Source organism: Xyrauchen texanus, chromosome 27, assembly GCF_025860055.1.
Source record: "Xyrauchen texanus isolate HMW12.3.18 chromosome 27, RBS_HiC_50CHRs, whole genome shotgun sequence".
Classification (NCBI taxonomy): domain Eukaryota; kingdom Metazoa; phylum Chordata; class Actinopteri; order Cypriniformes; family Catostomidae; genus Xyrauchen; species Xyrauchen texanus.
This window is the reverse complement of record NC_068302.1, coordinates 2,713,495-2,725,882: the sequence shown is the minus strand read 5'-3', so window position 1 is coordinate 2,725,882 and position 12,388 is coordinate 2,713,495. Positions and strand designations below refer to the sequence as shown.

The following is a 12,388-nucleotide window of genomic DNA, read 5'->3' as shown; positions in this document are numbered from 1 at the left end:
ATGCACCGATGATGGTGACTCACTGCGTGTGTGTGTGGGTGTGTGTGCACTTACAAAGAGATAATGTGTGTATGTGTGTGTGTGTGTGTGTGGGAGAGAGCTGAATGTGTACTTGTGGGTATGTGTGAGAGAGAGACAGAAAGAGAGAAATATGGCCCGTGTTTATATGCATTTAAGCATGCAGCACACAGCCAGTATATAACACAAAAGCCCAAATGTTGCGAGGCAGATTTTCCAAATCACACCTCATGGAGTGTCTTAAAGAAACCTCTCTCTTTCTCACACGCTCTCTCTCTCATTTCTTTTACTCTTTTTCTTTCCCTTTTTCAGACATTCCTCAGCCCTCCTCTGCAGACAGACCATCACTGTCATTCACTGTAAGAAACAACTCCCTCTTTAAAACCTTTTGAATCCCCCTTAAAAAAGTTAAATGAGTAGTTTCCCCAAACATGAAAATTCTGTCATTATTTACTCAACATCTTGTCATTTCAAACACATATGCTGTTATTTTTCTGAAGGAGACATTTCTGAAGAATCTTTGCGCAGCTGTTTTCCGCATAGCAATAGTTATGTGAAAAAACTACGACAAAAGGAATGAAAGTCAAGCTCTAAAAAGAACCCGGAAACATTCCTCAAAGAATTATCATGTCCATATGTTATTTAACAAGGGCAATGAGGCATTTGTCTAATGTCACATTCGTATTGAGCTCACAGCAGAAGTGACAATATTTTCAGAAAATTCATTGTAGAATTTAACATAATTATATTTTGTTGTACTCCACATATTGCACGCAACCCTGTTAATCAGGGTAACAGGACTGAAAAATGTCAAACCTTAGATAAAATGAAAAGAAAACAGCTAATGTATTATTTAGTTGGACCTCCTGCGCATGACAATCAACAGTTTAAGCACCTCCTTTCACTGAATATTTGTCGGAAATCATGTCAAGTTCTATTTAGTTGGCATGCTGTTTTAATGTAAAGTATGTGGTGTGTTTTTTTTCTGGGGACCCCTGCAGGTGCCACAAGAAGGTCAAGCCTGCAGCAGCAGAGATGCTTTCTCATCTGTGACACGTGCTGCAGCCAGAAACAGGGCCATACAGAGAAAACGGGAGCAGATAGAGGAGGTAAATGTGTGTGTGTGTGTGTGTGTGTGTGTGTGTGTGTGTGTGTGTGTGCTTTGCAATGGTTTGATTATAGTTTGATCTACCTAGAAGTGAGCTCAGACAAATCAGACAAAACCTCCCTTTGTAACATTTTGAAATGTCCTCATTTGGAAAAAATTATCCATACATGTTTTGTTTTTATTTAAAAAGTGCAAAAACAGTTCTAAAAAAGTATGGTTAGGGTGTTGATATCATTAACTACTTTGAGTGGTTATGACAGCCAACAACTGAACCAGACCTGAGAGGCGAATTCACTAACCGGTTGCACCACTTCGGTGCATAGTATTGCAGCTCACAAATCTGCATCTTATTCCCTTATCACCTGCAATCTATTTTTAAGCATGTGCAATCAGTACTACAATAGCACTGTGTCTTGAGTATTTAAATAAATGGGGTCATAACATCCATCCATCTTCTAAAGCCACTTGGGGGTAATGCTGGAGCCTATCCCAGCTGTCTCAGGCCAAAGGCTGGGAAACTCCCACAACAAAGTTGACCAGTCCATCAGACCTTTTTGCTGTGAGGAGACAGTGCTACCCACTGTGCCACCTTCATTCAGAAGCTCTCGGTTTTGGTGCTGCTCTCCTTTAAGCCTTGAGAGTACACGCCCACTGTTATGATTGGCTCTCTTCTCTTGACTGACCTGCTCTCTCTATTTGGTATCTCAATGCTCACCACTACTGGGAGTTGTTACGGAAGTGATATGGTAAAGCAGTGGTTGACATGTTGTTTTGGAGGTGGTCAGATGCAAATTTCTACCACAGTGTGACATCACAATGTGGAGGAAGTAGAGAGAGTCATTTTGGCCGCTTGGTTTCAACAAATGCTCTTTTTGCAGTGAGGGGGAAGATTTCAGTTCTAAAATGTTTAGAATGTTTTTGTTTTACAAAGACCTCTTATGTAAAAAGATCAAGGAAAATGTTATTCCTCATGCATGACCCCTATGATCTGAAATTTATTTGAATACAGCAGTCTGGTTCAGGAATGAAAAATCCCATTCATTTCAACGCTAACTTATAAACCATAAAGGACAGACCTACCATGAGCTCCGAGGTTGTTCACCGATGGTATATGCTTCCATTGATAAATCAGCTTTTGAAGGGCATTTAGAAGGGGAACAACCATGATAGCCATGTTGTAAGATTGCTTCAAACTGAATTTCCAATAAAAATGACTTAAACTGTCTATATGCGTTATTTAAACTTAATTGTTTAAAAATCATGTTTATTAGCGGAATTCCATTTGAACAACTACATTACCCATAGTCCAGCAGATAAAGCTTCACCAATCAGAGAACCGCAGCCAAAAACGCCTGTGAAGTAAGCCCGGAAGCCATTGCCCACTCCCAAGTTTCACTCTGAATGACGCAATCAAGTTGCTGTCCCTACACTCTCCATCTACTTATATATTTGTGTATATCAGAATATTTTGTAATAAACTTAAACTATTGTTCTTATAATCAACAACCTAAAATCAAGATTTTTTTATATATTTCCATAGTTTTATATTCAATTACATCATTCGCAATGCTTCATGGGATTGTAGTCCGTGCCCTCATGAAAGTTTTTTGTTTAAAACAACACTGTAATGGAGGATTTTATTATAAGTCTATGGAAGAAATGAATGAGAAAAATATTTCCGGAACCCACACTGCTGAAAAAGTCATCAAGCACCATTGCGCTCAATATGGCTTGAACGTGCACTGCAGATCGTGTCCGCATGTCACGTCGCGAGACCCCAACACTGAAGCGCACGCACAAAGAGGGCTTGAAGAAATCAGGTTAGGAACCATTTCAATGTAAACAACAATTCCATTCACTGTCACCATACAACATGATCATCTGACCTGACGCCAGTGCTTGAAGTGAACATGCCAGTACTCTTATTCTGGCCAAGAACCGTTCAATCAGATATGACATGCTAAACCAGACTTCACTTCCTTACGGTTGTCACAAACTGCCTTGTGTTTTTCCCTCACCTTCAGTTCAGTTTTAGTGACTGTTTAGTTTTCCCCTTATTCATGGACTACATTTCCCAGTATGCACCTTTTTGATTACACTCACCTGCCCTCCATCTTCCACAGCGGTTCCCTCATTATTCATCTGTGTATACTGTATATACACTCTTGTTTTCTTCACTCATTGCCAGTTCTTGTTCTTATGTTAAGCTGTAGCATTTATGTATATATGTAGTTTGTTTGTATTATTCTTTCTTATCATTAAAAAGCTGCGATTAGATCCTAAGCCTCTCTTCATCGTGATGTTTTGGGTGTGAATAACATCGCTGTGCACCATAACTGGTTTGTCAAACATGCTGGAGTATCTCATATACTTACTACTATCTGCCTCAAACAAAGTTTTTAAATGTCTTTCAAATAAATTGCCTATTTCATAAAGCCTATATTATTTCCTTTCATAATGTAATACATTCAGTCTTAATTGATCTATCCCAATACATTTCTGAAGAAAATAATCTAAATGACATTTTTTGGGGGAAATAAAGATATGTTTTATTATTAAGCCAAGTTTAATTAAATTACCTGGTATGGACATACAGTATTCATTTTATTTGTTCAGGTAGTGGAAAAGGCCTTAAATTTGTACTCTCTCAATGCTACATACTGTACAGCAGGAACACTAGTAGTGTAGTAGTATCCTATTCAGAATAACATAGTATGTGTTTTGACGCCTGCTGGTCTAGGTGAGTTACACAAGGTTAAGTTAATTCTGATTCTATTGTACCATGTTTTTTCATTGCAATCACCATCATTAATTTTATTTTCATGAAATCATACAGCACAGCTCATGAGCAGATGATTCAGATACATGCGGAATGATTATTTACCCCTACACACACACACACACACACACACACACACACACACACACACACACACACACACACACACACACACACACACACAATCTCTATGGTTACCACAAATAAGGCAGTAGGTGCTATTTTGAAGAGATCTGGTAATAGCAGCTCCAACACACACACACACACAGGCACACAGCAGTAATGATTTTTTCACAGCCCTATACTTCTTCAACACGCAAATAAACACAAATGAAAAAAAGTTATCATTGTAGAAATGCACAAGATGAAGGATTATTTGATCATTTCTCTGTTAGCCATAAGAACATTCCCATTGATGTTGATTGGCTTATGTAAGCATGTATGCAATGCTTTTATGTAACCGTGAACAAACCCTCAATGACGCAAAACCAAATGAAAATAAACTGCTCAAAATATAACTTGATTTTCTGAAGAAAATGTGAGTGGTGCTCGACCCACCACCACGATGTTAGATTTGCTATGGTTTTCAAAGTGGTTTTAGTGCATTGCTATGTGGTTGAAAGGGCATTTCGGGTGGTTGCTAGCTGGTTACTAGGGTGTTCTGGATAGTTGCTTACTGACCCAAATCAAAAGATATGGGTTGGGTCCCTCCGTCAATGTAAGTCTATGGGATCAGTTAGAAAAAGCTCCTTAAGGTAACAACTGCACATTTTCACATGTTTCTCACCCACAGCTATCACATCACTTCTGAAAATATGGATTTAAATACTGAAGTCTTATGGATTACTTTTATGCTGCCTTTATGTGCTTGGAGCTTCAAATTTCATTCATTCACTTTCACTCATTGTATGAACCTACAGAGCTGAAATATTCTTCTAAAAATCTTTGTGTTCAGCAGAAGAAAGGAAGTCATTCACATCCAGGATGGCATGAGGGTGACTAAATCAGTGACGTGCACAGATCTTAGCAGGAACAGGGGCGGAAGAATAAAAAAGGGCACAGATGTTTTTTTTGAATGAGTAGAAATGATAAATACTTAACAAATGTCTTTGCTTTTTGAGTATTTAACCATTTTATCGTATATATACTGTAGGTATTTTTTCCATTTTTCCTTTATCACAAATAATATCCTATTCTGTTATATTTCTCACAAAAAGCACCACGGTATAACGCTTGTTTATTCATTGATTTTCAGTCATGGTCTGTGATAGTGTCATAGTAAAACCATGGTATTTTTTAAAGTGCCTTAAAGTACCATGTCAGTATCATGAAACATGAACATGATCAATCATTCAGTGCCATGGCATTACCCTGGGTAGTGTCATTTTTTGTTATAGGGCTCTAATATGTTTTTTTCTCATCACTCTTTTCCTTCATGCCATGTTTCCTTTAGAGTACCCACTTCAAGGGTTCTGCACTTTTGAGTGAGTATAGGGCATAGGGAGGATCACTTGCGATTGGAATCTGCCCCCGATCTGGTATAGCGTGCTCTCTTAAAGGCACCTCTGCTTCAATTTCTTTAGTATACCTGCGATTTTCAAAGAAATCTCAAAATAACACATGATTACTGTTATTGTGAGATTATTACGAGATTTTGAAATTTTTGTTTTTTGTTTAACTATTTTAATTTAATGATTAAAATGTCTCCCCTTTTTCTGGAGGACCAGAAGGGCACCTTTAGGTTTGCGAATGAAAGGGGCAGGGGCTTACACCCCTCCTACCCCCGTTCTGTGCATGTCATAGGAGAAAATGATGAGAGATTTAAAATTTTTGGGTGAACTCTTCCTTTAACTATAAAATAATGTAAAATATTCCAGTTTTGTAGGCATGTAGGCATGCAGTCAGTAAGATTGCAAGTGTTTATGCGGAACAGCTCATTAGCTAGTCCCACTGCTCATTAAATGTCTCAGTTTGCATTAGGGATATCACGCTCATACACTTCATCCCATGTCATCCCATAAACATTCAGCGCACAAATTAAAATCATAGTATCTATTAGTTTCATTATTAAACCACAAATAACAGTTAATGACATAAATATATACTATGTATAGTTTGCATGTGCTGTGTCTGTGTGCCTCAAATGTGAGCGCCTGTGAATGTGAGGAGCTGGTGTTGTGCTAAGGCCGGATGCTCTTACGAGATCCTTGGCTTAAAATCACGCTGTTTGTAGCAGATGGCCACGAGCCGAGTGCTTATTGACAGAGCTGAGTGCTAATTCCCTTTATACAGACTACATATTTATTTCATTAAATAGCAGCTGTTTGCAGTTTAATAATCACTTTGAGTTACGTAGTGACTGGCTTTTCCGGAGGTGAAATCTTTAGTTAAAAACACAGAAACGGAAAGGGATTCAAAATAAAAGCTCTATTTAAATGGAAAAAAGTATGACAGAAATATATCACTACTGAATAGTTAAGTGATATTCACTGCAATAGTACTACTAATAAATCAATAGTGATTGTATAATAGAGCATAATCTCACATCTGTTATATTCTGTCATGCAGCACTTTATTTGACAAAAATTTTATAATATTATGTCGAAAATGTAATTGTTCTATTTCCGTTTGATTTAATTTTAATTATTTAATGTATTTAGACACCATTTTGATGATAACATTATAAACCAATATGGATTTCAGAAAAACAGGTATCAGCGTCAGCGAGAACTGTTACTGTGCCATGTGTACTTATGAGACTCATGAGAGTTACTTACTGTTGTTCATTTGACAACATGTAGTTTGTAAAACGTGAATGATCTAAAAAATTATTCTAAATGGACTATCTGGCAATTAAATATTTCATAAATAATAAAACAATACAATTCTTTAAAAAAGCAGTTTACTTGAAAACATGCTTACAGTATTGATTATGTGTCACTCATGTGTGTAAAATCCACTTGTCAAGTGTAATGAATTAAAAAACAAACAAACAAAAACAATAATAGAATTAAAGAAATGTCCGATGTCCGATTTTTTTTCATATACCTGCCACCTTGTCTGGTGGGCTAAAAAGTTAATTTCAGACCCTGCCTGTACAGTAAATGGGATGTACTTAATTGTCATGAAAAAATAAATAAATAAATGTCACAATATAAAAAAAAATATTTTCATGTTAGGGTGAAATGACCTGCATATATTTTCATGCACAACAGCCCTCTAGGGTTTGGAACAGAGCTTTTGTGTGAGTGTGTGAATGATCATTTTTACTATAATGGTAGTGAATTTGAGTGCATTTATCGGGTGAGAAACAGATTGTTACAGAGTGTGTGTGTGTGTGTGTGTGTGTGTGTGTGTGTGTGTGTGTGTGTGTGTGTGTGTAGCGTGCCGAGTCTTAATGTGCATTAATGTCACACATGACGGTACACAGCAAGCATCTATCACACATTTTCACAATTCCTGTGTTGTAATTTAGTGAGTGATGTGTGTGTGTTTGTTTGTGTGTGTGTGTGTGAGAGAGAGAGAGAGAGAGAGAGATGGGTATCATTTAGCCCACTTGAGATTAACCCAGAAATGGAAACTGTTCACATAAATGTTTTAAGGATGAGAGCACCCTTTACAACCATTTTGATGTGATGCAACACCAAATCTTGGTGGTGCTGCAGCCTGTGATAGGTCAAACACATATGACACACAAATAGCTTTGAGAAACGCAGGAGTACTGTGCTGTGACTATACAGAGATAAAGGGATTTCTGGAATACTACATCTGATTTTTCCTGGGATGATGGATATAAATGATTAGATGTTTATCGAGAGTGCCTGACATATGAAAGAATTGTCAGAAAATTTTTTGACAATCTGTTTTTAGTACCATTAGAAAAACTATAAAAAGAAATCATAAAAACAAATTGCACGTTTTATTTTTATGTATCATTTTTGATGCATTATGTCATTATCCTCCTGCTGCATCATTGCATAATCCAGTCAATGAGTGAGTATTTCAGTTCAGAAATGTATGTTGGATCATAAAAGCCTTTATTGTTAAAGATTGTGTTGATAAATATGGTTATAGTGCATCTTCAACATGTTGTCCCTGAGTTCAGCGTGTAGGCTGCATCCAAAAACTGGAAAATACTGTGTTTGGAGGCTGATGAGGTAGGACAAACTTTTTCTGAGATCAATTTCCTTAAGACTTCCATTCATCCAAAAAAGACAAAGTTTGTATAAAACAGCCCTAATAAAATTGTAACTCCAATCCTGGTGTCCTTGCAGTGTTGTCGTGTATTGAATCGTGCGTGACAGCAACGTCTGAAGAAAAATGACATCTAGATGACATCGCTATGGTGGTAACTTTTGTGAATGCGAATGTAATGGTAAAAGTCTCCTCGGGTGTAATGTTCCTTGTAAGGTTTCTCATCTAGACAGTTACAATGGGAAAAATACTGGGACTCTAGGTGAGGAAGGGCCAAATGACCATGAAAACACATAATTGCTTGACTTGATCAACGTGACTTGGATCAAAGTCCAGTAACAACTATACATAAACATGCCAAAATGGGGCCTCGTTTTTTATTTTGTGATTTGTTATTTTGAGCCGTACCTGTAATGTATGGTGACATTAAGTCTTGGGGCAGCAATGGCATTCACCACTATGAAGAGGATTAGATGGTGTACAGTACACTCACAGGACACATTCTTCTCTTCAGAAACAGATTTGGTGCAGGTGAATGAAACCCACGCCCGTATGAGCAGTGTAGTTATCGTTAATGAGAACTAAAACAAAACTCATCAATTTCCCATATTCATTTGACATGTACTGTACCACAGATAATTGTGACAAATGAGCAAGTGGACATTTTGTCATCACGAGCAACAGAAGTTGTAAGACTGGTTGTTTATACTGTCTATTGACTGATTCAATGACACTTTAGTCATCTCCTCGTACAAATTTATATCATTGCATCCCTTTATTTCACACCGCACATTCATACATCATGGTGCAGCGTGAGTGATGGAGGCAGTGAAAATCTGACAGTCAAGGTCACGTGTAGTTTTCAACAAATCTGACGACAGCAGATGTACTTGCCAAATTTTTTTATTACTTTACTATTCTTAACCACAATGGTGAACAGTTAAAGGAATATTCCAGGTGTCATACACCTGTAAACATATTCAACAGCAACTGTGACTGTAGCGCGGAGGAGGGCGGGGCCGGGCGGAATGATGGACACCCGGACCCAAATCAGCCTGATGAAGCGAGCGAGGGATAAAGGTGACTGGAGACAGCAGCTTGAGAGAGAGAGAGAGAGAGAGAATTACGGGCAGCTGCCCTGTATGTGTCTGTGTGTGTCTTTTTATTTCATTACATATTATTTATATTGTTAAGCCGGTTCCTGCCTCCTCCTTTCCCTTGTACCCTCCTATGTAGTGACATAATTTAAAATGGTCTCTCCTTTAAAAAAAAAAAAAGACTAAATTATAGGTTACAGTGAGGCACTTACAATAAGTCTTCAATGACAAAAACACTTGAATTCCATTCTGAATAAAACACATTTCCAGAAATCTTAAATGATGACATGTCAACCACTTTTGAAGCTGTGCTTGAACTTCACATCTCCATTCAAGTTATGTCTACCCAAAGGATACTGTTTCAGAAATGTTGTGTTTTTATATTCAGGTGTGCACACAATTTTGTTGGTGTGTTCTTTTTGATAGAAGACACTTATTCCTGGATATCCTTGTTGAGTCTTTTCTGATCAAGCCATCATGAGCATTAACGTGTTAACCAGGACTTGTAGATCCCAGATTGTCTGTGATTTCTATGAGCATTATACTGTTCTACCTTGATGCCCATTTTTTGGGAAGACTAGCATGTCTTTAAAAACAGATTTCCTTCTCGATGTATACTGATTATGTATAATCAATGATTTCATATTGTTTTGAAGTCTTTGTATGTTATTAACGTCAATAATCTGTTAATGGTTTTTATAGATGTGGTCACACATCATCATGATCTAGTTAAACAATTTTGTGAGTAACTCCTGGCTGTAATTCCCTTCTTAATTTGTATGGATGCAATAAGACAAAGTTGTTGTTATTTATAGACTGATATGTAAAACTACATATGTACATACTGTTTCACATCAATTAACCTTTTATAGAAAATTCCATAATGTTTGTGTACTCCATGTATTGAAAATAGGCTATGTTAGGACCATATTTAGTCAAGATATTGGCTAGTATTGCAAACTGCGAATTGGTTATTATTTTTAGTAAATATGCTAAAAGTAACAACTATGTATACATTTTTACAATAGTTTGTATTTGTGCATCATAATGTGTGTGTGTGTGTGTATCCCTACAGGTGTATCGGCAGGACTGTGATACATTTGGAGTGGTTGTGAAGATGTTGGTGGCTAAGGATCCATCCTTGGAGAGGCCAATTCAGGTGTCTCTGCGTGAAAACTTGAGGGACATTGGCTTGCGTTGTGTCGAGGCCATGGAGCAATTTATTCATGAGTATGACTCTTGATTGCCACACAATCCATCCTCCTCACAACTACACCATCAAGTGATGAGTGCAAACCTTTTTAAGGACTTTGGGTTCACTTCACTGTCGTGTGTTAAATCAGTAACTTTGCAGGAAAGTTGATCTCCAGGAGACATATTGAAAGCTTAAATCATTGTGTCAGCAATTTTAATCTAATAGGTATAATCAACACTGTAAGTAGTTGAAAGTAAAAACAGATCTTTATCTGTCTAGCCAGTAATATCAGATATTCTCAAAATTGGAAATAATGTCTAATGCGATTTATGTTGTGTGCTTTTACTTTTATTTTGATCTTTTTAAATTTGTATTTCATTAGTAATTTGCAGATGTTGTGTTATGAGAGCATAATCTAAAACATCTCTTGAATTCTGAGGAGTTTAACATTTTGTAGTGCTGATCCTCAGAGTTTGACTTAGTTAGCATATTTTAAAATACATTGAAATTCAAGCTATATGTGAACTCATCTTATTCAATTAAATTACAGCATGTTTAATTTTTATATTATTAAATGGTTATACTTTATAATGATTTGCATTCATATTAATATTGTTACATTATATAATGCATAATTGAACATATTTATGTTTAAATGTAAATCACCTACCGATCAGTTATGCATTACAATATATCATATTTGTTAATGACATATTAAAAGAAGACATTATGTTTCCTAAAACATACTATAAAGAGTATAATGTTATGACTGTAAATGTTAAGATTTTATTTCTGCTTACAGGTAGACATTACATTATTTTAAATGAATTATTTATTTTAAAAGTTGCAGCAAACCTATTATGAATAGCATGTTATGTTGTTAACAAACTTAAAGGATTGGTTCACCCAAAAATCTTATTTAATGTAAATGTTCACTTACCATTGATCTCCTGTGCGTGTTCATGAGTCTGCACACGAGCTTGAGAGCTCTTTGCACGAGAGCAAAAATAGTTACACAACAAGTGAAAACTTGTTTTGTTTTTCTTCAACAAGACCACCAGTGATATTAACAATAGAAAACACAACATCGCTGCACACAAACCAGAGAACAGGACTTCCAAACATATCTGAAATGTTTGTTGTTGAAGAATAGATACATTTTAATGTCCAGTCCTCAATTAAAAAGTGTGATGGAGGAGGCTGAAAGTAGCTACCAGTACCGCCACTACCTATAAGCATATTACACAGTTTGCGAAGGGCACCAACTCCCTAGGGGTGCACCATCTTACCCGAGGGGGGCACCAAAAACTCCACCAGCTGCACTTATTCTCACATTATACCTTTTCAAGGACCCAAACCAGTCGCGGAACACAAACGATCGCCTCGTGCTTGGACAACGCAGCACATTTTGGACCGGTGCCAGTTCAGCGGACTGGGTTACTGGGCACAATGCCAAATATGGAAACCAAGTGATACAATTTTTTTTCCTGTTGCTCATTGCAGCTGCTTAGGATAAAAAAAAAAATTTTTGCGTGTCGTTTTCCATTTGAGTAGGACACAGTGTGACTTTAGCTACCTTCAGCCCCATCTGTCTGTTTGATGGAGGACTCCGGTTCAGACAAATAAGGCTGGACATTGAAATGCATCTATTCTTCCACTACAGACGCTTCAAACAGGTTTGGAAGTTCTGTTGTCTGGTTTGTGTTCAGCAATGTTGTGTTTTCTGTTGTTAATATCACTGGTGGTCTTGTTGAAGTAAAACAAAATTAGTTTTTGCTTGAACGCCCCATCTTGCATCTACTACTGTTGCTATCTTGTAAAGAGGTGCAGACTCATGAACACACAAGAGATCAACGGTCAGTGAACATTTTCACTAAATAATACATTCGATTTCTCACCAAAATCTTATTGTAACAATCATGAGTCTAATGGAATTAAATCAATTATTAGAGTTCTGAATTGTACTTCTCCCTTTGTGTTCAGAAAAAGAAAGAAAG

At 36.9% G+C, this 12,388-nt stretch overlaps 1 protein-coding gene across 1 annotated transcript in view; it reads left to right on the top strand.

Annotated features, from left to right (window-relative positions):
* LOC127620707 (periphilin-1-like) overlaps nt 1-10,847 on the top strand; it is a 45,915-nt gene extending 35,068 nt beyond the window's left edge. The window contains exons 3-5 of the mRNA XM_052093904.1: nt 331-377; nt 1,020-1,127; nt 10,272-10,847. Of these exons, the coding sequence (XP_051949864.1) occupies nt 331-377; nt 1,020-1,127; nt 10,272-10,439 (323 nt within the window). The 3' untranslated portion in view covers nt 10,440-10,847. The remainder of the gene's footprint in view (nt 1-330; nt 378-1,019; nt 1,128-10,271) is intronic.
* The last annotated feature ends 1,541 nt before the right edge of the window (nt 10,848-12,388 follow it).